The sequence below is a fragment of the Neofelis nebulosa genome, chromosome 8 (assembly GCF_028018385.1).
Source record: "Neofelis nebulosa isolate mNeoNeb1 chromosome 8, mNeoNeb1.pri, whole genome shotgun sequence".
Lineage (NCBI taxonomy): Eukaryota > Metazoa > Chordata > Mammalia > Carnivora > Felidae > Neofelis > Neofelis nebulosa.
The window spans coordinates 138078850-138105612 of record NC_080789.1 but is presented as its reverse complement, the minus strand read 5'-3'; the positions used below and the strand labels follow the sequence as shown (position 1 = coordinate 138105612).

General features: G+C 49.9%; 1 protein-coding gene across 1 annotated transcript; it reads right to left on the bottom strand.

The window, feature by feature from the left end:
• On the bottom strand, window positions 1-21254 carry ASB13 (ankyrin repeat and SOCS box containing 13). The gene is made up of 6 exons (XM_058682002.1): window positions 21127-21254; window positions 13231-13418; window positions 12079-12229; window positions 9870-10004; window positions 3911-4102; window positions 1-2221 (listed from the first exon to the last, which is right to left on the bottom strand). Exons 1-6 carry the CDS (start codon window positions 21167-21169, stop codon window positions 2094-2096), a joined length of 837 nt encoding a protein of 278 aa, XP_058537985.1. The 5' UTR covers window positions 21170-21254; the 3' UTR covers window positions 1-2093.
• Window positions 21255-26763: the final 5509 nt, after the last annotated feature.

The window sequence follows — 26763 nt, the reverse complement described above, 5'->3', positions numbered from 1 at the left end:
TACAGACACAAACATGTAACTTTTATGTTTGGGGAGCACTTTATACTTTTCAAGGCATCTTTTAATCACCTTATTTTTCAGCCTCACAAGAACATAGGAGGGTGTCGGGGACCCACTTTCAAATGTGTAAGATTGAGGAGTTGGTCACCGATGTCCTTCTAATGATCGAAGTCAGCCTCCATCCTTCCGCTGCAGTGGGGGAGGCCGGGGCTTCGAGGGGCAGAGATGCATCTACGGTCACAGCCCTACTAAGGGTTCGGGTGGGTTCCGTGTCGATTACATCTCAATAAAGCTGGGGGCGGGGGAGTGGGGGAGGGACAGGAGGCGCTAAAATCTTAGTCATCTGATCCCCCGGGGCAGCGTGTCCCCACCTGAGGGCGGTACATCAGCACCAGGAGACAAGGAGAGGCAGAAAGGAATGAATCTGGGGGCGGCAAGGCCCCATCACGTGACTTTCCAAAACACGAGAAGACGACAGCAGCCCCTCTCGACAGGGCGAAGCCCGTCCCGCGTTTCTGCTCCCAACACAAGGGCCACGGGAACATAAGGATGAACTCAAACGATTTTTATTGAGCAGTGGGTGTGGGGTCTGATCCTGCACTCGGTGTGCCGCGTGAGGAAGTGTCGGCGTTCACTGCTAGGGGCAAGCTTCTGTTCCAGAGATGCCCGGGCAGATCCCGGTGCTTTGTTTGTCGCTGTCATTACTGGCACATGCAAAAACACGGATTTACCCCCAACTCGGATCTCAGACTCTAACGGAACGGGAGTGGCTCATTCTCAGCTCAAACAGTGCAGACAGAAAATACCTGTGGCAGCCGTGAAACTCTCCCCAGATGTGGGCCCCACGAGGAACCGTGAAGAGACCCCGCCGGTCGGTCATGCAGCCCAGCAACCCAGGCTCCTTCTGTTGGGCAGGCCTTCCCGGAAGCGCCTGGGGACATTCCCGTTTCTGGGGACGCCGGCTTCAGGCATGACTCACAGGAGGGTGTCTTCCCCGTTCCCTCAGAAACTAGATACACCTGAGCTAATTATAGAAACGTCCTCTAGTTTAACTCCCTGGTTTTGGTTTTTCAATTAGGAGACAGAATCTTAGACAAATGCAATCCGAATATCAGTGAGTTCACCTCCTGCCTACAGGGTGGAATTCGTTGTTTCTAGCACTACAGGAACAGATTCCTTCACTGCCCTGGACAGGGAGCCTGATTCCCACCCGGTTCAAAGCACTCCGACAACTCCTGAAACGTAACAGATGTCCCGTAAGTGGCTGCAAAATGCACGAATCGGTGGTTGTGAATACCCACTGGGCGCTGGCGACCTCTTCTACCGACTTCAGAGCTTCAAAGGAGTGAGCAAAATTCAGGGTAGGAGAAGGTTTCAGTCGGCAACAGCAGGAACAGAGGAGACCTCATCCCTAAAGTCGGCTGGCGCTCTGCGCCTGGAACAACTCCTGGAACACGTCACCTGTCGTAGAGACCCACTGACAGCACCCAAGCGCTACAGCCTAAATACGCTCTGCAAGCGTCTTATCCCCACATAAGCTTTTTAAGAGTTGGGGCCTGAAAAGGTCCCAAGAAGCACTGTGCTGGTTGTGGGGGATAAACAGCCTGAGCCCTTCCCCGACCGAGATCCGTGTAGAGCCCCCTGAGTGACGGGTGCAGCTGGGCACAAGTGGGCCCTGGAAAGTGCCAACCGCAGCTCCAGAAAAGAGCATCCGAGCGGCAGGATATCACCAAAGCAGCTGTCCCAGGCCACAGGGTCGGGACCGACCCTGACCTCTGTAGCTCAGGCTCCTCCCTCCAGATGCCCAGGGCCACCCCGGTGCCCGGCCCCGCCTGGCCCTCCCCTGCGCTCCCTGCAGAGCCCTTCCTGAAAGCGCCGGACGGCCGGGACCAGGCAGGGCCTTCTCAGTGCCTTGGCAACACTGTCCAGGAGTCTGCAGAGAAGACAAAGCAGGCCAGCCAGCACAGCCTCTGGGAGCATTGCTCTATCTACGGCAGTGGAACGGCCGCAGACAAGGCAGGGCCGAGCAGCCCAGCGTTGGGCTCGGAGAGGCCGGGGGCCCCCAGCCGGCTCCTGCCTCGCACGCCTGCAGCTCAGTTGTAGGAAAGGTAATCGATGAGCCGGGGAGGGATGTTCAACTTGCTGATTTTCTCCAGTCCTCGGACACCAGTGGCCTTCCGCAAGCTCACCCTGCAGAGCTGTGCCAGGGACAGAGGGGTTTCTAAAAGGGAACAGGAAGCACATGAGGTCAGCCTAAGGAAATAGCATAACATCCTTCAACTTAGCAAATACCGAGGTGGAACCGGAAATAGGCCAGCCCTGCATGCTTTCCCTGGATGGCTACCAGGACGGACGGACGGGACCTAGGAAGGAAGATCAGGAAATGGGATACAGGTGATGTGTGCTGGGGTTTCATTTTGTGGGATCCTGGGGAGGTTTTTCCTCTTTTCTATAAAGTCATAAGTTGACACACAGATTTGTCAGCCAAGGACTAATCTAAGGCTACTAGGCTCGTTTCTCAAACTTGCAGACAAATGAGGGCCAGGGCGAGGGCTAGTGCTGGGCAGGGGCCTGGCCACCAGCTCCTGTGGGTCCAGGCTCTCAGCACCGTGTACGGCAGGGCCAAGGCGCCCGACGAGAAGTGACACGCGTCACAAAACTGCTCCGGCTGACACCGTCTGTGCATGCACATCCCAGTGCTGAGGGTCAGGCCTTCAGGACCAGAGACGAAGCCTGTCACTAGCTGGCCAGCAAACCAGGGCCAAAGATGGAAAGGACCTGGAGGCCCCTGGAGCTGAGGTGCCAGAACATGTGCAGAGTCTGGCCTCACAACTGCCTTTTAGAACGATTTGATTCTTTTTTTTTTAATTTTTAAAAAATCTTTTCCATGTTTATTTTTGAAAGAGAAAGAGAGAGGGAATGTGTGTGCAAGCAGGGGAGGGGCAGGGAGAGAGGGGGACAGAATAAGAAGCAGGCTCCAGGCTCTGAGCTGTCAGCCCAGAGCCTGATGTGGGGCTCGAGCCCACGGACTGTGAGATCATGACCTGAGCTGAAGTCAGGACCTGAGCTGAAGTCCGCTTAACGGACTGAGCCACCCAGGTGCCCCTAGAACAATTCGATTCTTTACAACCAAGTAGAGAGGTGCCTGGATGGCTCAGTCCATTAAGTGTCCGACTCTTGATTTCGGCTCAGGTCATGATCTCACGGTCACGAGATCAAGCCCCACACTGGGTTCCACGCTGAGCAGTGGAGCCTACGTGGGATTCTCTCTCTTTCCCCCTCACTCTGCCCCTCCCCTCTGCTCGCTCTCTCTCAAAATAAATAAACTTAAAAAAAATATTTAAAAAACCCCCATGTTTGATGCAAATATCTGCTTGATAAAAATATAAATAAGCCAAACACAATATTCTCAACTTCTGCAGATTCATGAAATACGTTCTTTGAGAGAGAAAAAGCAAGTCCTGGAGAAATTCATTTTCCCATGTTCCTTTATCTCCAGATTATTTGGATGCAGGAACACTGTCTTCCAGGAAACATTTGACAGATGTGGATGGTACTTGCCTCTAAATTCTTTTGGAGTTTGGTTGGGTGGGGCCGACAAAAATTTGAATAAATCATTCCCCCCCCCCCCCACAAGCAAGAGGTGTTTGAAAGCCTCATGTGGTTGTAAGGTGGTGTGAACTCACTTAAAAATCTGTACCCAGAGAAGTCTTGTCCTTTTTCCCGATCACTTGTCCCTTGTCCCCTGAAGGGCGAGCGAGGGCTGCTCACAGGGATCGGGACAGCTGACTGCCTTGTACAGGGCTGGACAGACCATCTGGGACAAAGCTTTCTGCACAGCAGACTCGTGCAATTCCAAACAAGCAAGCACCACTCAAACAACAACAACAGGAAAGTGAGTTCTACTCACTTTCATAGAACTCGAGGCGCTTGGCGGGTGCACTGCTACTCCACGTGTAGTCAGACGGCTTCTTGCCCCGGTTGTCTCGCGCGTAGATGTTGCCTCCGAACTCGACGAGCATCTCAATGAGGTCGACGTTCTTCACCTTGGCTGCGTGATGCAGGGCTGTCTCGTGAAGCTTCGCTGCGTTCACATTGGCCCCTGTGGGTCCAAAGCGAGGGACGGTATCACCGAGGAGGGCACGCGCAGCCAGGAGAAACCCCGACCGGTACCTTCTCGTTCAGCACAGTGCACAGAAGCGATCCCGCAGGAGAGAAAATCCAGACAGGCTCTGCCACAGCCTTTTCAAAATCTTTTTGTCTACAAGACCATGGAGCCTTCCACCTATCTTCTTTTTCTTAATATTTGTTTATTATTTATTTTCAGAGAGAGGTGTGTCCGGGGGGCTCAGTTGATTGAACATCTGACTCCAGCTCAGGCCATGATCTCCTGGTTCATGGGCTCGAGCCCTGCATCGGGCTCTGTGCTGACAGCTCAGAGCCTGGAGCCTGCTTCAGATTCTGGTTCTCCCCCTCTCTCTCTCTGCTCCTCTCCCGATTGTGCTTGCTCTCACTCTCTCTCAAAAATGAATAAACGCTAAAAAGGAATTTTGAGTGAGAGTGCATGCACAAGGAGGGGAGGGCAGAGAGAGAGTAAAAGAGAATCCCAAGCAGGCTCCGTGCCATCAGTGCAGAGCCAGACTCAGGGGCTCCATCCCACGAACCGTGAGATCATGACTGAGCCGAAGTACAGAGTTGGACACTTAACTGACTGAGCCACCCAGGCACCCCACTCAAAATCATTTTCAAGATCCAAATGCGGTAATTAACGTTTTTTCTTATGGCAAGAGAGCTAAACACAGATCGCGGTAAGAAAGTAATATAATTGGAAACAGAAGCAAAAAGAAGAAAGATAAAACAGAAAACTCCCCTGTGAGTCAGAAGCAGTTCTAAGACCCTATGCAGTCCATCCCCACTGGTCCTGAGGCTCTCCTGATGGTTCCCACACGCACACGACGGGCGCAGGGCAGGGGCGCTAACAACGTGTGCTGCATGAATGGATGAAGAGTCCTTAAACATAAACATCTTTCACAAAAGAGAAGCTCAAAGGGAAAACAGGTAATGTTCCCCAGACGTCGTCCACCAGTTCAGGTAAGAGATGAGGTGTCTCACTTGTGAATCCATCTGTTTTGGGGACAATAGTAGACATCCAGAAAGAGGTGAACAAGTAGTAGCTAATTACAGTAGTTTTAGATGCTTTAAAAAGTAAAGATTTTGCTAAAACTATGATTTGTGTAAGGCGTCATTCTTAGGGCACAGCCATCGCCAATTCTATGCAAGGGGATCTCCTACAGCCTTGGAATTTTTTTTTTTTTTTTTTTTAAGAAAATACCAACTTCTTTGAAGTCTGCACCTAATGGATAAGGAGGTTATAAGAGAAAGGGGGGTAGGAGAAAACCATTTTATTTTATTTTATTTTATTTTATTAAATATTTATTTATTCTGGGGCCAGCATGAGCAGGAACACAGAGAAAGTAGGACAGAGGATCCGAAACAGGCTCCAGCCTCCCACCTGTCAGCACAGAGCCCAATGTGAGGCTCAAACTCACAAATGGAGATCATGGCCTGAGCCAAAGTCAGACGCTTAACAAACTGAGCCACCCAGGTGGCCAGAAGAATTTTAAAGAAGCCAAGCAAATAGTCCAGCATCACTGAAGCTATCCCCCCAAAATAGATTCAAGTCACAGTCACAAAATATCAGCAAAGTGGGGTTTAAAGAAATCATATCACCAACCTGTCTCCACGTAATGATAAATTTAGAGGCCCAAAATAGGAAATAAGGGGTGTAAGGCTATTAGATTTCCTGTCCCACTGAAAATAGTGGGTAATTCGGATTTCTGACTTAAAATAGTTTTAATCCCCAAGCACCGCAATGAGACAATACAAGTAATGCTCTCCACTGCCCACAGCAGCCCAAACTCCCAAGTCAGGTACGGGAAAAAAAAAAAAAAAAAATCCCTCAGGAAGAAGACTACATTACCTAGCTATTTAATTCAACAGCTATGCATGGTAAAAATAGTACTAAAGGGCAGTCCGTTCAAAAAACATCCCCGCACCGTGCACCCGCTCCACCACCTGAGGGCGCTCTTCCAATACCTGCCCGGCAGAATACAGACTCGCATAGTTCCGCGGTCATAAAGCAAAGGCAGGTCTGGACGCTAGATGCAAACTTGCAACGAAAAATAAACTGTAAAGTCTAACGATCTGAAGTGCAGGCAGCTGTCTCGCAGGTCATTAATTGTCACAATAATCTTGCCAAGTGAGGAGGAAAGAGACTGTCTCTACTTATAGCAAGAGAGAAGGGGGCCCGGGCGGTCAAGCTCCTCTCAAGGTCAAGGAGAACACTATGGCTAGGGGTGGCTGTACAACTCACACCTCCCTTCCATCCCGCTTACTAGGGCTTCTCAGGATTCCAGGCCTCGGACGGTGACTCTTTCCACCAGGTGGCATACCAAGGTACAAAACAGGACCTTTTTACACCGTGCGCTGGGCTCCTTTGGACGGGGAGACTAGGAGGGGTCCGGCATGCTCTGCAGCTGGGGAGCCACACCCCTGGGCAAACAGAGTACATGGGGGTGGGGGGCTTGAAACTACAGAGCAGGACAAAAAACAGCAAAGAGGCAAAGTCTGTAACACAGCACCACTTAGGTCGATTAAAAATACATGTCCCAACCCGTAATGAGTGTCTTACAAAAACACAGATGAAGCACATACACATTCACGTTAGAATGGGGGCAGGGTAGAGGAAAGAGGGAAGGGGAAGAAGGTGGCTTCGTGGGAACTGATGATGATAATGTGCCTTGAACTGAGAAGGAGAGAGAGGGAGGGGGGCAGGGGGGAAAGGGAGAAAGAGGGATGGGGTAGGGGGGAGGAGGAGGGAGGGAGAGGGGAAAAGGGAGGGGAAGAGGATAGGAGGAGGGAGGGGGAGAAAGGGGGAGGGGAGAAGAGAGATGGGAGGGGGAGAAAGAGAGGGAAAGACAGGAAGGCGAGAAGGAGGGAGAGGAAGGGGGAGGAGGGGAGAGGAAGGAGGAGGAGAGAGGGAGAGGGAAAGAGGGGGACGGGAGCCGGTTCAGGGACATCAAAGCCAGGCAGCTCAGTACCTGGCCCTGTAACACCCATCACTCCTTCTGACCACTTCCTGCGGAGCTAAATCCTGTGGCAGCTGTTAAGCGTCGCTATTACTTCCCCACGCTGCACCTTCACCCGCCCCCTCCTCTGCACAACTAACCTGCAGCTGGGCCATCCGGTGCCCACCCCGTGGGTCGGGGGGCACCTGCTTTCCAGAGATGCCGCTTCCACTGGGCTTTCCAAGGGGCCTGCCCACCCCCCCACCCCCCACCAACGTGAAGAACGGCTACTTTAAGAGCAACCCATGTGCTGCCCTCCCTACTTTTTCTGTATGCTTGAGGTTTCCTGCAGCTGAAAATGTTTTCTTTGAAAAGAATCCATTTGATCTAGGGAGGAGGAGCTGTCACAGGAGAGCTGCAGTCAAGCCCAGAGCTGACGGCCTGGTACCACCGGCGCATCCGGGGAACCCCTGCTTGAGACCGGCGTGAACCCCACAGCCGCCCTCCCACTCTGACCAGTCAGCCCCGCCACGCTGACAGCCTGCAGTGGCGGTGTGCTATTAGGGTGGGGGTGGGATGACCTAGGCTCCAGCCTTGGGTGTGGGTCCTGATTGGCTAATCCCTCTCCCCAGCCCCAGTAATTGGTTCAAATAATCTGGGCCCCACCCAATCAGAATTCGGCTGAGTCTGGAAGAAGGGCCTGGATTCGGTTTGGACCCAGGTTCCAATTTGGGCGCAGGTTCCTCTTGGACACAAGAGGGAAGGGTTAGGCAGGCATCTGGACAAGTGGTTTTTCACTCTTCTCAGAAAGCTGCCAGAAGCCTCCAGAAGCCTCCTGAGCAAAAAGTATTTGGATTTCAGCCCGACCCTGATGCAGCCATTTTAACCCCGTTAGGGGCCCCGGGCATAGGATCAAGTGAACACTTTGGACAGGAGACCTCCAAATTTCAGGGAACGTGAGGGCTCGATGATCTTGCTGACCCTCAGGACAAACTGGCCTCGAAAGCTGCCTCCTTCTGGTCCCCGCAGCCCCTACAGTGGGTTTTCCATTGCTTACACATGAGGAACCATTTCCATTAAGTTAGGACTTTGTGCAGAAAGGATGTTGGGGTTCAAACCCCGAGTCTTATCCTTCCCCCTACAGCCACAAGGAGAGGAAGGAAAAAAGGACGGGCGCTGAGGTGTACTGAGCACACAGGTACCACACGCTCTGCAGATGGCTGTGGACCAGAAAACTATTTCAAAAGTTCGGCAGTAATGCCCGGCAGGTACCCTAGGCTGATAGAAAAGCTGAGTGAATTGGCCAGAAGATCTAGGGCTGCTTCTCATCTAGACATTCTTTCACTATATAAAAAGTAAAAACGTGGGGCACCTGGGGGGCTCAGTCGGTTAAGCAGCCGACTTTGGCTCAGGTCATGATCTCACAGTTCATGAGTTCAAGCCCCGCGTCAGGCTCTGTGCTGACAGCTCGGAGCCTGGAGCCTGTTTCAGATTCTGTGTCTCCCTCTCTCTCTTCCCCTCCCCTGCTCACCCTCTTTCTCTCTCTCTCAAAAATAAACATTAAAAAAGATTTTTTTTTATATATAAATAAAAACGACCTCAATGGCAAACCTTATACAAAATGAATCCTTTTTGCTCAAGACTTAAAAGTGCACATTAAAGTGAGCAAGACTCACAAATAGAAAAGTACATACAACCTAAGCTCAAACGACCGTCCTCCGGAGAGAACTGGTAATCTTTCTATTCCTGACCAGTTTTGTTTTTTTATCCTAAGCTGCACCCAGCATGGCTGAGCTAAAATTTTCCAACAAAATATTTAAGTTGGGTTCATAATGAAAACTCCTTCCCAATACCCAATTTGGCTACATTTGCAAACTCCTGTGGTAGACAGGTCCCGAAGCCAACCTCCACTTGACTGGGTTGTTTTCCATCTTGTTTTTTATTTTTCATCCTGGGAGCCTCCCTATCCTTTTTTGAACACCCGACAAGGATCTGGATTCCACATGCTGCCAGCTCCATTTCCCTCGGATCCCCATCTCTTTCTGATTTAGAAAGCACCCGGGGCGCCTGGATGGCTTAGCTGGTTGAGTGTCCGACCTCGGCTCAGGTCATGATCTCACAGCTCGTGGGTTGTGGGTTTGAGCCCCCTGTTGGGCTTGTGCTGACAGCTCGGAGCCTGGAGCCTGCTTCGGATTCTGTGTCTCCCGTTCTCTCTCTGCCCCTCCCCCACTCACACTCTATCTCACTCAATAAACATTAAAAAAAAATTTAGATGGCGATCGAATTAGGCAGGTATTGGGGATGGCCCCGAGGCCACCAAAAATAACGATTAGCATTCACTCAGCATCAGGCCCTGCAGAAACGTGATCACAAATCCTTCTGACAACCCTCCAAAGTAAGGTTTCCTTTTCCAGTTGTATAGGTACAGAAACTGAGGCCCACGGTCTCAGCTGGCAAGAGGGAGAGCCAACTTCCAACCTGGTCTGAGTCCACCGCCCAGCGCACGGCCAGCGCACGGTGCAGGTAAACAGAACACCTGTGCCGAGCAGGGCGGATACAATCACCAACACCCTTGCACCGAGCAGGGCAGGCAGAAACAGGACACACCTGCCCTGAGGAGAGCAGCCATAAAAGCCAATGGACTTGCACGCCTGCCCTGAAGAGCACGAGTAAACACAACACAGCTGCACTGAGGAGCACGCGTATAAATGCAACACCCCACATCGAGCACCACGGGTGTAAGTCCACCACGCCTGCGCGGCATAAATACCGACACGCCAGCGGCAGCAGGCGCCAGCACACCTGCGTTAAGCAGCACTTTGACGCAGTCCAGATGCTCCCGGGCACAGGCGACGTGAAGAGGGGTCCCGAAGTGGCAGTCGTGTGCTTCCAGATTGGCCCCCACGTCGATAAGAAGCCTCACGCATTCGGAACTTCCTTAAAGCAAGCAGAAAAGGATGAGGACCGTTAATGAGCATACACCTCTGAAATAAGCCTGAGAGAAGCACAGCTGAACAGGTAAGCCCACGCCTGGCTGCTGGGGGAGAACGGAGAACCAGAACCACACCCCAACTGAAAGCAGGTCACAACCCCAAGTTGCCTTGCGGAGCCAGAACGTTGTGCTTTCTGGGCGTGCACGGTTCCCCCGGCCCGGGCTGGCGGCACGAGGGACAGAGGGCATGGGTGAGCCTCTCGGGGGAGAGCAGTAGGTTTGGGAACAGCACCTCTGAGCAGCCAGACCCGGCTCCTCAGCAGGAAGGAAGGTGCTCCCCACCTCCGGGGTCTCCTAAGCGGCGTCGAGAGCACCAGGCCTGGAGGTGATAAGCTGAAGCTACTGGCAGCCCGAGTCCGAGCCCCCTGGAGGAGCTTCCCGAAGCTTCCTGACCTCGGAGGTCCCCCAGCCTTCTCCCTGGCAGGTGTTTTTCTGCCTCTTTCCCGGCATCTTTAACTGGGCTTGGGTGGAGGTTCATTCTGTCCCAGGCTCCATCCTCTCTCCTCACTTATTCATGCTTCATCGTCAGCAGCGGCCAAGTTTTCCACGTGTGGCCCTGAAATCCAGCCTCTTCCCTACAGCCCTCTGCTGGCCACTCTCTTGGGGATGTCTGGACCACTGCGTAGTCCTCTCCCCCATACTAAATCCTGCTGATTCTTCCCCTAAAGGTTTCTAAATGAATCCACCCTGCCTGGGCTCCAACTCCTCTCTCCACGTCAGGATACCCCAGCCCCATCGCTCCTCTATGGAAGAGCAGCAGCTACGCCACCCCCAAAATCTGCTTCTTTAGCATAAGGATTATTCTGAGCTTAAAGCAATTACACGGCAGATATAAGAAAAGCTCTCTGCTCCCCTCCCCATCTGCCTAACAGCGGGACAGAAATTCATAACGGTCTCCCCATCCCCCTCTACCAGGAAAGACAGAAAGTAATGACCAGAGAAAATTCCAGACCCTTATCAGCCCAGAGCATGAGAGGACTCTACAGACCAGGTGGAGCACGTAACCTCTAACAGGAGATTCTCCCGTCCCGGCGCTCCAGTCTGCAGAGGTGGGGGATCCCAGGCAGAGAGGCAGGTGTGGAAGGGCGGGGGGCACGGAGCAGCTACAGGTGGCACCGGAGAGGGGCCGGTGGTGGGGGAGGGCTCCAAGAGGTGAGCAGGGCCCAGGTCGCCACCCCCGACAGGCCAACGAGTATGACTGGTAGGCCCGTCCAGCAGTGAGGATGACCCAAGGATTTTGAGGAGCATTGGGACCAACTCTGTGATCCTACGCAGGGTCCTGGGTTTCATAAAGTGCCCTTGGAACCGTACCACGTTCTCTTGACTTGAGTGCAAGTGGCATCTCAGCAGAGAATGATGGCTCTGAGTGGAGCCACGAAAGGACACGCACCCACACCCGAACACAACACTGGCCGGCACTGTGCCGGCCAATCAAAATATTGGCCACAAGTGTGCAAACTTCGCTCAGAAGAGTAGAATCCAAACTCCTTAGTGTGTCATTTAAAGATTTCCCACCTGCCGGTCTCACCCTAAATTTCGTCTTCTCTGTCACCCCTCTCCTGGGAGCTTCTGGTCCAATGAGCCTGGACAAGTCACTTTCTCTCACTTGGAGTGGCCTTCCTCTTCCTCTGAAACCTACTCCTTCTTGCAGGGCGGCTGATATCCCACCTGTTCCCCCAAGCCCCCAGGATGAGCGCCCTGTCCTCGGCCCGTGCTGGGTCTCCTCGAAATACAACAGGGGTCCACAGGGCAGAAGACGGTGAAGACCAAGTGAGCCACCACAGGGTAGGCTGATTTTCAGCATTAGTATCTGAAAGGCCCTGGAGACCCAGCTAAGAAGTAGAATCCTACCCTAGAAACCATGGCCCCTGCTCCTGGCGGGGAAGGGTCTGCAGGAGGAAAAGCTGAGGATTCTCACGGCCGGGTACCCGAACTCCAGAAACAGAATGGGGGGGCGGGGGGAACCTCGGCCGGCTGACGGCTTCCGCTACAGTGCTCGCTTTGCTGGCGCGGACTCACCGCTCATGCAGGCCTCGTGCAACGGGGACGCCGTGTACAGTGGGGGGTTGACCTTGGCCCCGTAGGAGAGCAAGAGCTTCACACACTCGATGCTGCCGGAGGCACAGGCATCGCAGAGGGGCGTGCTGCCGTCGATGTTGCGGGCATCCACCTGGTGGGGAGGAAGAAACGAGCGTCAGGGTTGAGGGGAAAAGCCCACACGACTCGCTTCCTCATCCTGACACACATTCATCTCTGCAAAGTCCCTTATTAGCAGTAGTTTTGCAGCGTGTGCCAAGGTGCCGTCCCGGGCAAGGGCGTTCAAGGACAAAGGGAGACGGGCTGGCAGCGCCTCTGAGCCCGCCAAGTGCGGGAGGGGCCCTTTTCCGGCCTCTTCTCTTGGGACAGGGTCAACTCGGCCTCACTCCTGCCACCTCCTACCGGTCCCTTAGGCCCCCCTCCCCCCAAGACTGCAAGGTGACGAAGGCAGGATGTAAAAAGGGCGTTTTAATTCCGGCTTAGGGCTGCCCGGAGCTGCTTATCGTGCCCCCTCTAGCCGGGAAATGACCCGGAGGGGAAAGCCGACCCCCAGGCTGGCGGGCTGTGCTCAGACTTCAGCTGCTGCGTGGGTAGGCGCGACAGCTCGGTCCGCTTCCTGCGGCAGCGCCCTCACGGCCAAGCTCCTGGCTGCGTTCGGCCCGGAGGCTGCAGCCCACGCTCCGGGCTCCTGGCCCGCTGCTGCCGCTGCCCTCCGCCCAGCGACTGCCGCGGCGACGGCTGGAGGCTCAAGCCAGCCCGCAAGCAGGAGCAGGTGCGCAGGGAAGCAGATCCCAGTCTTGTGCTTAGAATCCTGCTCTTGGACCCAGGCAGTGGCTCTTCGGCCACGGCCTCCAGCCCTCACAGACGTCTCCCTCGCGAGAAACTAGAACCGCCCGCTCTTCGGCCACCCGTGCCCTCCCGGCAGCCCAGCCGTGACCACTGCTGCCCCAGAGCCAGCTCCTCTGTTGGCCTCCACTACACCCCACGCTGGAGGCTTCCTTCCCCCCCCCCCCGTGGTTTCTCTACTTTCTGTGCATTTGCAACGTGAATCCGGAGCCTCTTAGTATTTCCCCTCCCTCCATACGCGCTCCATCCATTCCCGTCCCCGGGGGTCTGTCCCAAAGGGCCCCTCACCTGGGCCCCGGCGGCCAGCAGCAGCTGAACACACTGCGCCTGGCCCTGCAGGCTGGCCGCGTGCAGGGGCGTGATGGAGTCCACGGTGACCTGGTTGACACAGGCCCCGCTCTCAATCAGCTGCTGCAGCTGCAGGGTCTCGCCACGCTGGGCGGCCTCGTGCACAGGGGTGCGCTCCACCCAGAAACCTGGAAGGGAAGGCAGACCCAGTGCTGAGACCCAGGGACACGTGTACCCAGGTCAGGAGACCATGGCAGGGTCGCGAGGACGCTTCATGAAACCCAGCACCCGATGCAGGATCACGGAGTCGGCCGAAACGCTCCTCAAAACGCTCGGGTCCTCCCCACTGCCGGAGCGTGGAGGTCATACTCGTTGGCACGGCCTGTCGGGGGTGGCGACCTGGGCCCTGCTCACCTCTTGGAGCCCTCCCTCCCCGCCCCCCCCCCCCCCCACTGACCCCTCTCCGGTGCCACCTGTAGCTGCTCCGTGCCCACCGCCCTTCCACACCTGCCTCTCCGCCTCGGATCCCCCACCTCTGCAGACTGGAGCGCCGGGACGGGAGAATCTCCCGTTAGAGTCTCCTGTCACTTGCCGTACCTGCACCCGTTTGAAGTCTCCCCTTCTTCCACGACACTCGCGCGCACACCCTCATTTACAGCTTGACGCCCTCTCCACCCCATCCTTGCCCGGGAGTGCCTTGAAAGTGGGGACCACCTTTAATCCACTTTAACGGGTTCCTCAGGACTTTGTACGTGTAAAATCGTGTCACCTGCTAACGGAAGTAGTTTCACCACCTCCTTTCCAATCTGGATGCCTCTTCTCTTTCCGGCCTCACTGCCCTGGCTCGGACTTCCAGCTCGATGCTGAACGGAAGCGGTAAGAGCACGTCCCGGCCTTATTCGTCGACTTTCACGTCAGGGATGAGCTTAGCTGTGACTTTTTCACAGGTGGCCTTTATCAGGTGGAGGACATTCACCTCCCTTTCTAGTTGTTGTTGTTTCTAATCACCAGATGGCGTTGGATTTTTGTTCAATGCTTTTTCTGCATCTAGTGCAGTGTTCCTGCCGGCCTTCCTTAATTGTGGAAGTGGTTAGTACATTGACAGATTCTCAGATGTTAAGCCAACTATGTATTTCTGGCATAAACCCTCTTGGTCATGATGCCATAGCATGTTTGGTTTGCTAGTGTTCTCAGGACTCTTATATCTACACTCGTAAGTCATTTGTCTTATGATTGATGTTTTTATCTGGTTTTTCCGGCTCTATAGAATGAGTCAGGAAATTGTCTCTTCCAAAAATTGGAAAGCACTGGTATTGAATCTTTAACTGTTGGGTCAAGTTCATCTGGGAAGATCTCTGGGTCTGGGCTTTCCTTTGCCATAAGCTTTAATTCCTAATTCCACATCTTCATTTGCTACAAGTCTATTCAGAGTTTCTATTTTTTTTTTTTTTTTGAGTCCGTTTTGGTGTCTATTTTTTGCCAATTTTGGTAGTTTGTGTCTTTATTGGAATTTCTCCACTTCGTGTACATCCTCTAATCTGTTGGCCTACAATTGGTTACGGACTGAATTTTGTCCCCAAAATTCGTAAGCAAAGCCTGAACCCTATATACCTCTGAATGTGACTGCGCTTGGAGTCTGCACGGTTTCAGAAGTAATAAAGTCAAGGTGAGCTCATTACAGCTGGCCCTAAACCCATCTAAGTGGAGTCTTCATGAGGGGAGATTAGGACACAGACACCTGGGATGGGCCTGAACAGAGGAAGGGCCATGTGAGGACACAGTTAGAAAGTGGCCCTCTGTAAGCCAAGGGGTAGAGGGGCCTCAGCAAAAACCAGCCCGGCTGAGCCCCTGATCTTGGACTTCCAACCTCCAGAGCTGTGAGAAAATGAACGTGCACTGTGCAGGCCACCCAGTGGCATTTTGTCACAGCAGCCCCGGCAGACTGACATGCCACCGTTCACGCTGTCCCTCTGTGGTCCTTGTTTCTAGAAGGGCCAGAGTAACGTCATCCCTCTCCTCCTTGATCTTCGTGATCTGCATCTTTTTCCTTGGGGTTTGTCGATTTCATTGCTCTTTCCAGAGAACTTTTGGTTTTGTTGGCTTTCTATGTTGTTTTTTCTATTCCCTATTTCACAGATGTCCTGTCTAATCTTTATTATTTTTTCCCTTCTACCTCCTTCAGCTCTAGTTTTCTATTTCAGTGTCTTAAGGTGGAAGGATATTGATTTGAGCTGTTTCCTCTTAATGTAAACGTTTACGGCTATAAAAGTCCTTCAAGTGCTACTGGGACTCTCCTCTCATGAGTTTGGTAGATTATCCTCATTTTTATTCATCTCAAACTAAAACTATTTTTACATTCATTCCAACCTCCATGTATACATTCAACAAACCTGTAATTGATCAAGGCACTGCTCTGATCCCAAAATGGGAGTAAAATTCTCTCTCCTACACTGGCTCACCCCTCCCCATCACTCCCTTTGGCTATACAAAAAGTGTTCTGACCTCCTGATCCCTTTAACCAGTGGCCCTCACACCTGAGCGTCCAACAGTGCCACCTGGGGGCTATGAGAATGGACTGCTGAGTCCCACCCCAGAGTCAGCAGGTCTTGGTGCCTGAGAATCTGCATCTCTAATAAGTTCCCACATGATGCTGATGTGGACGCTGTGGCCTGGGGACTGCACTTTGAGAACCACTGCTTTAGACAATACCTCTCCCTCTGAATGAAGGCCCTTTTCTCCCCCCATCTCCTCACCTCACTCCCACCTTTTCCCACTCACCCTGGGTGAGTTCTGCTTGTACCTCTCCACGCTGCAATCCAGTGCTTATTTCTTCCAGGAGGACTTACCCCACCTCTGCCCCTACCCACCCTGGGTTAGCATCTCGTCTGTGTCCCGTCAGCCTGCCTCCCTGTCCCCACCAGCCCGTGGCAAGGACACCACAGGGACAGCACAGGGACTAAGCTCTGCTACATCTGAAACTTGGCTCAGCCACTTATCAGCTTCTGTGGGACGTAGCTTCCCTTGACTGTCTCTGCACCTGTACATGGGGATGATGATAGTTTGTTCATTGGTGGGTTATGAAAATTCAGTAGATTATAGTGAGTGAAAGCACCTAGTGTGGGGCCTGGCACAAAGTGCTCAGTAAATGCGGTCCATTTATAATACCCCTCCTCTCCCATCGTGCCTACCTGTCTTGTCTGCTAGCCAAAGAGCCTGTGACCCCATGAAATGGGGACTTGATCGTATGAGTGGCGGGGGGTGGAGGATGGAACAAAAGGAGAGCTGAAACTCAGATTTGATTCTCACAAAATATAAAAGCCAAGCTTGTGGAACTTTCTATTTACCACTTCACGAAGGGTACATACATACCCCCCAGTATGTATGTTTAGCAGTGACTACCAGGCATGGGCACACCTGTCTTGGGGGTTAGTGAAAAGTGGCTATCATTCCAGAGTCACACTGGAAGAAGCAAAACCCCACAGGTAGGACGAGGGGTTGCAACTTTCAAAAGAGGAGGGCAGGGCGAGGCCCTCGATCATATAGCAAAAAAGGGAAATGCAGCTCAGGAAAGCCAGTGCACCTTCCATTTCTTGCACTTTGCAGATAATTGCGTTTTTTTCCGAATCGAAGGCTTGTGGCAATCCTGTGTTGCTATTTTTCCAGCAGCATTTGCTTACTTTGTGTCTGTCATGCTTTGCTAATTTTTGCAATATTTCAAACTTCACTACATCTGTCATGGTGATCTGTGACTAATAATCTTTGTTAGCATGGTGATGTTTCAGGATGCCATGAACCGTGCCCACATAAGATGGTGAACTTAATCGACAAACATTGTGTTCCAACTTCTCCACCAACCAGCTCTTTTCCCCAGCCTCCCTATTCCCTAAGACCACCACACTGAAATTACGACCAATTAATAACCCTACGATGGCCTCTGGGTCTTCAAGTGAAGGGAAGAGTACTACATCCCTCACTTTAAATCAAAAGCTAGAAATGATTAAGTTCGGTAAGGGAGGCGTGTCGGAGGCGAAGACGGGCTGAAAGCTAGGCTTCTTGACCCCCACAGCCAAGGTGTGAATGCAAAATTTTCTTGAAGAAAATTAAAAGTGCTACTCCAGCGAACACGTGGATGATAAGAAAGTGAAACCGACTTACAGCTGATCTGGAGAAAGTTCAGATGGTCTGGACAGAAGATCAAAGCAGCCACAACATTCCCTTAAGCCAGAGCCTAACCTAGGGCGAGGCCCCACCTCTCCTCAATTCCATGGAGGCTGAAAGGTGAGGAAGCTGTATAAGAAAAACTGGAGGCTGGCAGAGGTTGGTTTGTGAGGTCTGAGGAAAGAGGACAGCTCTAAAACATGGAGGCACAGGATGATGCAGCAAGTGCTGATGTCAAAGCGGCAGCAGGCTATCCAGAAGATGTAGCTAAGAAAATTAACGAAGGTGGCTATGCCAAACAGATGATCGGTGGAGATGAAGCAGCCTTCTATTGGGAGAAGACGCCATCCAGGACTTTCATAGCTAGAGAGGAGAAGTCAGCCTGACTCTCTTGCTGGGGTTAATGAAGCTGGTGACTTTCAGTTGAAGCCAGTGCTCACTGACCATTTCAAAAATCCCAAGGCCCTTAAGAATTAGGCTACATCTACTCTACCTGGGCTCTATAAATGGAACGACAAAGCCCAGGTGACAGCACATATGTTTGCAACATGGTTTACTGACTACTTTGGGCCCGCTGTTGAGACTTACTCCTTGGAAAAAGATTCCTTCCAAAATATTTATTAATAATGTGCCTGGTCACCCAAGAGCTCCGATGGAGATGAACGAGATTCATGGTTCCATACCTGCTAACACGACGTCATTCTGCAGCCCATGGATCAAGGAGTCATTTCAACTTTCAAGTCTTATTATTTAAGAAATACATCCCATAAGGCTATAGCCAGCACAGTGATTCCTCTGATCTGGGCAAAGAAAACTGAAAACCTTCTGGAAAGGATTCACCACTCCAGATGCCATTAAAAACTTTCATAATTCATGGGAAGAGGCCAAAATATCAACATTCACAGGAAAACAGGAGTTGGGAGACGTTGGTTCCAGCCCTCGTGGATGACTTTGAGGGGCTCATGACCTCAGTGGAGGGAGTCACTGCAGATGAGATGGAAAGAGAGCAGACCAGAATCAGAAGTGGGGCCGTAAAGTGGAATAATGGCTGTAATCTCCTGACAAAACTTGAACAGAAGTTGCTTCTCACGGAGGAGCAAAGAAAGTGGTTTCTTGAGATGGAATCTACTCCTGGTGAAGACTGTTGAAATGACAGCAAAGGATTTAGAATATAACATAAACTCCGCTGACAAGGCAGCAGCAAGGTTTGAGAAGACTGACTCCAATTTTGAAAGAACTTCTGGGGATAAAGTGTTATCAAACAGCATCACATGCTCCAGAAAAAGTTTGTGAAGGCAAGAGTCCAGCAACGCGGCCAAGTTCGTTATCTTATTTTAAGAAACTGCCACAGCCACCCCAACTTTCACCACCCTGCTAAATCAGCAGCCATCACCATCCAGGCAGGACCCTCCACCAGCAAGACGATCAGATGACAGTTAGCATTCTTCGCACTAAAGCACTTTTACAGTTAAGGTAGGTTTTCAGAGGATCGCACACTCGACAGGCCAGTGTAAACATAACTTTTATATGCACTGGGAACCCCCCAAAATTCATGTGATTCTATTGCAACATCCACTTACTGTGGTGGTCTGGAACTGACCCCAAAATATTTCCAAGGTGTGCCTGTGTAGGTTCCCAGGCATGGGGATGCAGACCAAGCTGTGCTTCTGATCATGGACCCCACAGGCAGACACATGTCTCACGGCGGGAAAGGCCATATAGTAACAAGTGGAGATGGGAGATAGGCAGTAAAAGCTTTCCGTGTCCCCTGAGAAACCCACAGCAGGACGTGGCTTATCCACCCAGCCCAGCAATCCAAGTAGCCCTACAAACTGATTACAGATGAATGTACTTGATGTGAAGGGTGTGAGCCTTTTAGCATAAAACCGGCAACCCAGGAAAGCCCCGCCTGGGTTTAAACCTCAGCCTTGCCTCTTTCCAGCTGTGTGAACTCCACCGTACCTCTAAATTATCAATAATAAGCGTATTGCAGCTGCCTCTGGGCTTGTGACCAGCACTAGGCTCTTATCGGGGTCCCAGAAACCGTCTCTCCTTTCTCTCTCCAGATGGTAGCGATCCCCCCCGATGGCAGCGAGCTGTGTTTAGAGTTCACGGCTAAGGATGACAGAAGAAAAAACCAGCTCACCTTGCTTAGAACCTCAAATCCTTACGGTACCCTTTTGTCATTGTCTGCCAGCCTCTCGAATACAGCTCTTGAGTACAGATCCTGAACACAGGATCCCTTTTTCCACTTCACAAAAGGATGCTTGCCCTTGGGTCCGTAACAACCTGTATTACATTGGCTAAGTTATAAATATAGGATTCACTTAGGAGGTGGCTTGCCCTAAATTCTCTGCAGAGCTTTACAATATGGCCTTAATAAGTATAATCTTTACCTCTGTGAGACGTTCTATTAAAAAAAAAAAAATGGAAAAATCTACGTGCTTTGAAGTATATATACCACACATCTACAATTTCAGATCAGAAAGTTAAAATGGGTTATAGTTCCTACAGTGGGCCATTGCCTCTGCTGGGATAGCGGTGTTCTGGATCCAATACATTCAGCTTATCGGTTAATGCTGAGAATGAAAATGTCAGGAACCTATTTTTAGAGGAAATAAACAATGGCAGTCAAAAATATCCATGAACCCCAGAAGCTGTAAAACCCATTGGTTGAGCAAGCTCTTCTCTTAAAGATTCCTTAAACTATGCTCAGAAAAGTGAAGGCTGCGCTATTAAAGATTCTCCCTGAACACAAGCATGAAAACGTGTCCACGTGGCCCTGGTCAGCCATTCTTTGCTTATTTTAACTGAACCAAACACAGATGGCACTGGAGGGGTCAAAGTCTTGCACCCGCCTGCGGTGGAATGCCAAGTAAAAGCAGATGTTTACTAAATGTCTTTGATCATGTTCAAGGTGGCTATTGTCCAGGACCCATTCAAATATCTGCCTTGCTATGACTTCAAGTCCCCTTACGCCAAATTTACCCTTAAGAGGTCTCACTTTTATTGGCACTGTTTTTACCAGTGTCAAAGTACTTTAGTTTTGGTTGGTTGGTTGGTTTTGGTTTTTTGCTTCCAGGCTTTCTAAGTGCTCTCTCGGGTCACTTCATCTGCTGTCGTATTTACTTCGTAGGCAAGTCTCCTTCCCCACAGAATGTCCCTTTGCCCTCGGATCCATTTTATTCTCCCGTAGCCTGAATGGTAGGAAGAACCGAGATGGCTTTTTTTTTTTTTTTTTTTTTTTTAAACATGGGGTGACCTGTCACAAGGGCATTATCTTCCTTCTGGGGCACACGCCTTCGGTCACAGCCGGATAGACCTGTAGGATGCTAATGACCGTGCGACACGACCTTCCCACAGGGCCCCTGGAAGATGTTCCGGCTCCCACACCGGGCTCTGCGGGGATGCCCTAGGAGCGGTCCCCCAGAGGCAACTCTGGGTGCTCTGAACTTGGGGATGACCATGCCCACCCCTCCCTGCGCCTTCCCCAAGGTGCGCCGATGGGTCTGAGGTTGGGAAGTCTCGCGACTGGCTGACCGGGGCCAAGAGGCCGGACGCAGAGAGCGCCTGAGATGCTTGGGGTTACCGACCTCGCTCCCCGTGAGGACACGGCGGCGCTCCAACCTGGGCCCACCGAAACGCCCCTGCCGGCGTCCTCCGACGCACCTGTCCGGCCGGGAACAGCCCCGCGGTCCCCGCGCCCCCCGCACCCACGCCGCCCGCGCCCGCACGTACCCACGTCGCCCAGGAAGCAGCCGTCCGCCGCGCGGGGCTCCATGCCGCCCGCCCGCCCGCCGCCGCGAGCCCGCCCGCACACTCCGGCGGCTCGGGCGCCCGCGACCTGGGCGGGGCTCCGCTGGCTGGGCGGGCCTACGGGGCGCGGCGTCCGCCCGAGGAGCCACGGGAGTTGTAGTTCCGCCGCGGCCTGGCGCCGGGGAGTCCGTGCGCGCCCCGCTGGTGCTCCCGACCCGGCTTCGGCTGCAGCCTCCGTGGCGACCCAGGGCCGCTCCGCGCTTGGGACGCCGAGTCGGGCTTCCTGCCGGAGCGGGGACGCTCCCTGTGTCTGTCACCTGAATCGCTTAGGTTCGGGAGGACCCAGCAGGCGCGCCTTTCCGAGCCTCGCGGCGGGAAAGAGCCGGTTTCCTAATAAGTCCAGGCGGACAACTGAATGAGCCCTTGTGCTTTGCTTTGCTTTTACAAAAGGCAGTTGCGCGATGCGGCAGGTTTAACTTTGTCCAAGTTCCTTGCGGCCTGGTCACGAGATTTCTCACCCGGTCTGACCTGTGCTGAGCCTACCTGTAGAAGTTAGCTTGGGCTGGAAAGTAAAAATACCAGAAATTACCTGATGCGGAAATACAGGAGGACTACTGGAGTGCGGAAGGTCTGATCTCTCGCTTGGACGACTCGAATGTTCCTCCGGTCCAGACCACAGGCACGCAATGAGTGGAGGCTGAACCTTGTCGGTCTGACCAGAGCTGCTGGGGAGTCACAGCCCCAGCCTTGCAAGTGACATCTCAAGCCTATTAGTGTGGCTTTGCACCCCTTTGCGTACCATAATTAGGCTTTTGCATTTTTCTTGCCAGTTTCTTGCATTCTGTATTAACCGTACGTTTAAAAAATGTGTTTGCTGCGGGATGTTTTTTCCTATGACGATGCCTTGTTTGTATGTTTGTATTTTCTTTGATTTTTATTCCTTGGCAAAGTCTCTTCTAGGTCTTAGTATAGACTGTATGTTTGTGTAAGCCATATGTATTTATAAACCATATATTTTTGTTTGTGTACGTACCTACTACTTATTTGTTAAACGTTAGCAGATATTTCCTCATTAGCTTATTTTGTAAATTTTTCCTTCTTCTGTTGCTTGATTTCAGTATTACAGAAGAGCTTTAAGTGTTTATATATTCAGACACACATACTCTGAGAGTGTTCCCTCTTCATATTCGGAATGTACTTCCCTAGCAAGGGCCAGAGCAGGTATGTTATTTTTGTTCTGTTCTGCTGGTAAGTATTTAAGTCTGGAATTTTTTGCGGCGGTTAGAATCTAAGTTAATTTTCCTCCAAGTTAAAATAAGTTTCTTTAAAATATTATTAAATAGTAACTTATCTATCTTTGTGTTAATTTCCTTTTATTGCATACAAGCATACTCATTTTATTGCATTTCACTTTATTGCACTTTGCAAATCTTGCCTTTTTTTTTTCTTAACAAATTGGAGTTTGTGACAAGCCTGTGGCAAGCATCTATCAGCACCATTTTTCCAACAGCATTTGCTCACTTTGTGTCTCAGTGTCACTTTTTGGTAACTTTTGCAGTATTTCAAACGTTTTCAGTATCATGGTGATCTATGATCAATAATCCTCGATGTTACTGTCGTAATTGTTTGGAGGCGCCATGAACCACACCCATGGAAGACCTCAAACTTACTTGATAAATGCTGTGTGCTCCACTGACAGGCTCTTGCCCTCAGTCTCCCCATCTCGGGCCTCTCTATTCCCTCAGATGGAATAATATTGACATCAGGCCAATCAACAACCCTACGATGGCCTCTACCTGCTCAAGTGAAAGGAAGAGTCGCACATCTCTCACTTTAAATGAAAAGCTAGACATGAGTGAGCTTAGTGGGGAAAGCATGTCGAAAACCAAGACGGGCTGAAAGCTAGGCCTCTTGCAACAAACAATTAGCCAACTTGTGAAGGCAAAGGAAAAGTTCTTTTTTTTTTTTTTTTTTTTAACGTTTATTTCTGAGAGAGTGCACGTGGGGGAGGGGCAGAGAGAGGGAGACACAGAATCCAAAGCAGACTCCAGGCTCCAAGCTGTCAGCACAGAGCCCAACTCGAGGGCTTGAACTCACCGCGAGATCATGACCTGAGCCTAAGTCGGACGCTCAACCAACTGAGCCACCCAGGCACCCCAGGAAAAGTTCTTCAAGAAAACTGAAAGTGCTACTCCAGCAAATACAGGAATGATAAGAAAGCAAACAGCCTTATTGTTGATACAAAGTTTGGTCTCGATGAAAGAGCGAACCAGACACATTCCCTTAAGCCAAAGCCTCATCCAGAGCAAGGCCCTGACTCCTCAATCGCACAGAGAGGTGAGGAAGCCGCAGAAGAAAAACTCGCAGACCTGGGTTGCCCGTCTCCCGAACAAAAACCTGCGTGGTGAAGCAGCAAGGTCCAGAAGATCTAGCAAAGAAAACAAAGTTGGCTACGCCAGCTTATCAATGTAGATAAAACAGCCTTATGTTGGAAGAAACCACCACATCAAATTAGGGTCTTCGTTTTCTTCATATGAATACCCAGAAGTGGTAGTTCTATTTTTTATTTTTTTGAGGAACCTCCATACTGTTTCCCATGATGGCTGTGCCACAGTGCGGTGTTCCCTTTCCTCTGCGTCCTCACCAATGCTTGTTATTTCTTGGGGTTTTTTGTTAATAGCTATTCTAACAGGTGTGGAGTGATATCCCATTGTGATTTTGATGATTAATGATGTCGAGCATGTTTTCGTGTACCTGTTGGCCAATTGTATGTCACCTTTGGAAAAGTGACTGTTCAGGTCCTCTGCCTGTGTTTTAATCAGCTCATTTGTTTGCTATTGAGTTGTAGGAGTTCTTTATATATTTTGGGTATTAACTCCTTATCAGATCTATGATTTGCAAATAGTTTTCTCTCATCCAATAGGTTTGCTTTTTATTTTGCTGATGGTTTCCTTTACTGTGCAGAAGTTTTACTTTTTTTAAAAAAAAGTTTATTTATTTTGAGACAGACAGTGATAATGCAAGTGGGAGAAGGGCAGAGAGACAGGGAGACACAGAATCCCAAGCAGTGGGGATTCTGCACCGTCAGTGCAGAGCCTGATGGCAGGACTCAAACTCATGAAACCATGAGATCACAACCCGAGGCAAAACCAAGATTTGGACACTTAACCGACTGAGCCACCCAGGCGCCCCAGAAGCTTTTTACTTTGATGTAGTTCCAGTTGTTTGTCTTTGCTTTTGTTACCTTTGCTTGTGGTGTGAAATCCAAAAAAAAAAAAGAAAAAAGAAATCACCAAAATCAATGTCCAGGAACTTACCGCTCATTTTCTTCTAGCAGTTTTATGTTTCAGGTCTTAGGTCCAAGTTTTTAACCTATTTTGAGTTGATTTTTGTGTATTTTACAAGAGTGGTCCAGTTTCATTCTTTTGCATGTACTTATCCAGTTTCCCCAACACCATTTGTCCAAGAGACTGTCCGTTGCCCATGGTATGGTCTCGGCTCATTTCTTGTGAATTGATTCACCATATACACTCACGGACTTATTTCTGGGCATGCCGTTCTGTTCCATCAATTTATGCGTCTATTTTGTTAAATTCCAGTGTAGTTAACATACAGCGATATACTAGTCTCAGGTGTAGAATATGGTGACTCAGCAGTTCTGTACATTACTCGGTGTTCACCACGATAAGTGTACTCTTGATCCCCTTCGCCTATTTCACCCATCCCCCACCCAGTCGTCTCTGGCAAACATTGGTTCTCTGCAGTTAAGAATCTGTTTCTTGATTTGTCTTTCTCTCATTTCCTTTGTTCATTTGTTTCTTAAATACTGCATATAAGTGAAAGCATATGATATTGCCTTTCTCTTTTATTTTGTTTAGCATCATACTCTCTAACCCATTCATGTTGTTGAAAATGGCAAGATTTCACTCGTTTTATGGCTAAATAATATTCCACTGTGTATATATACCATATATTTATCGATTCATCTATCTACAAATACTTGGGCTGCTTCCATAACTTGGCTGTTGTAAACAATGCTACTATAAGCATGCAGATACATGTATCCCTTTGAATTAGTGTTTTTGTATTTGGGGGGTAAGTACCCAGTAATGTGATTGCTGGATCATAGAGTACATCTATTTTTAACTTTTTGAGAAATCTCCATACTGTTTTCCACAGTGAATGCACCAGTTTGCATTCCCACCAACTGTGCACAGGGCTTCCTATTTCTCCAGATGGACATTTGTTATTTATTGCGTTTTTTTATTTTAGCCATTCTGATTGGTGTGAGGTGATATCTCATAGTGGTTTTGATTTGCATTTCTCTGGTGATGAGTGACGTTGAGCATCTTTTCATGTGTCTGTTGGCCATCTGCATGTATTCTTTGGAAAAATGGATGTTTATGACTTCTGCCCATTTTTAATTGAATTTTTTTTTTTTTTTTGGTGTTGAGTTGTATCAGTTTCTTATATGTTTTGTATACTAACCCATTATCAGATATGTCATTTACAAATATCTTCTATTCGGTAGGTTGCCTTTTAGTTGTATTACTTGTTTCCCTTGCAGTGCAAAAGCGTTTATTTGATGTGGTTCCATTCGTTTATATTTGCTTTTATTTCCCATGCTGCAGGAGACATAATCTAGAAAAATATTGTTTCATCCAATGTCACACACATTGCTGTGTGTGCTGCCTGTGCTCTCTTCTATGATTTTTATGGTATCACGTTTAGGTTTGTTTTTGTTTTTTTTATCCATTTTGAATTTATTTTTGTATATGGTATAAGAAAGTGATTCAGTTTCATTCTTCTGCATGTAGCTAGCTGTCCAGTTTTCCCAACATCATTTACTGAAAATTATCTTTTTTCCATCAGTTATTCTTTCCTGCTTTGTTGGAGATTAATTGACCATATAGTTATGGGATTATTTCTGGATTTTGTATTCATCTGTATTAATGTACATGGCTGTTTTTATGCCAGTTACCATACTGTCTTGATTCCTACAGCTTTGTAATAAAACTTGAAGTCAGGAATTGTGATACCTCTAGCTTCGCTTTTCTTTGCCTTTGGATATTCAGAGTCTTTGGTGGTTGCATACAAGTTTTAGGGTTGTTTGTTCTAGCTCTGTGAAAAATGCTGCTGATATTTTGATAGGGATTGTGTTGAATCTATAGATTGCTTTGGATGGTAGAGTCATCGAAACGATATTTGTTACTCCAACCTATGAGCGTGGGATGTCTTTCCATTTCTTTGCATCATCTTTAATTTCTCTCATCAGTGTTTTATAGTTTTCAGAGTGGTAGGTCTTTCACCTCTTTGAGTTTATTCCTAGGTGTTTTATTATTTTTGGTGCTATTATGAATATGATTGTTTTCTTAATTTCTCTTTCTGCAGCTTCATTCTATCATGTATAAAAATGTAATGGATTTCTGTACGTTGATTTTGTATCCTGAGACTTTACTGAATTCATTGACCAGTTCTAGTGGTGTTTTGGTGGAGTCTTTAAAATTTTCTGTATATACTTTCATGCCATCTGCAAATAGTGCAAATTTTACTTCTTCCTTACAATTTGTATTCCTTTTATTCCTTTTTCTTGTGTGATTGCTGTGGGTAGGACTTCCA

Bases quoted from the DNA above. Each gene is read 5' to 3' on its own strand.
- ASB13 (XM_058682002.1), bottom strand. From the start codon at position 21,169: ATGGAGCCCCGCGCGGCGGACGGCTGCTTCCTGGGCGACGTGG. The intron at 13,419-21,126 runs GTACGTGCGGGC...CTTCCCTTCCAG, and splicing joins CTGCTTCCTGGGCGACGTGG to GTTTCTGGGTGGAGCGCACC. The intron at 12,230-13,230 runs GTGAGGGGCCCT...CCTCCCCACCAG, and splicing joins TGCTGGCCGCCGGGGCCCAG to GTGGATGCCCGCAACATCGA.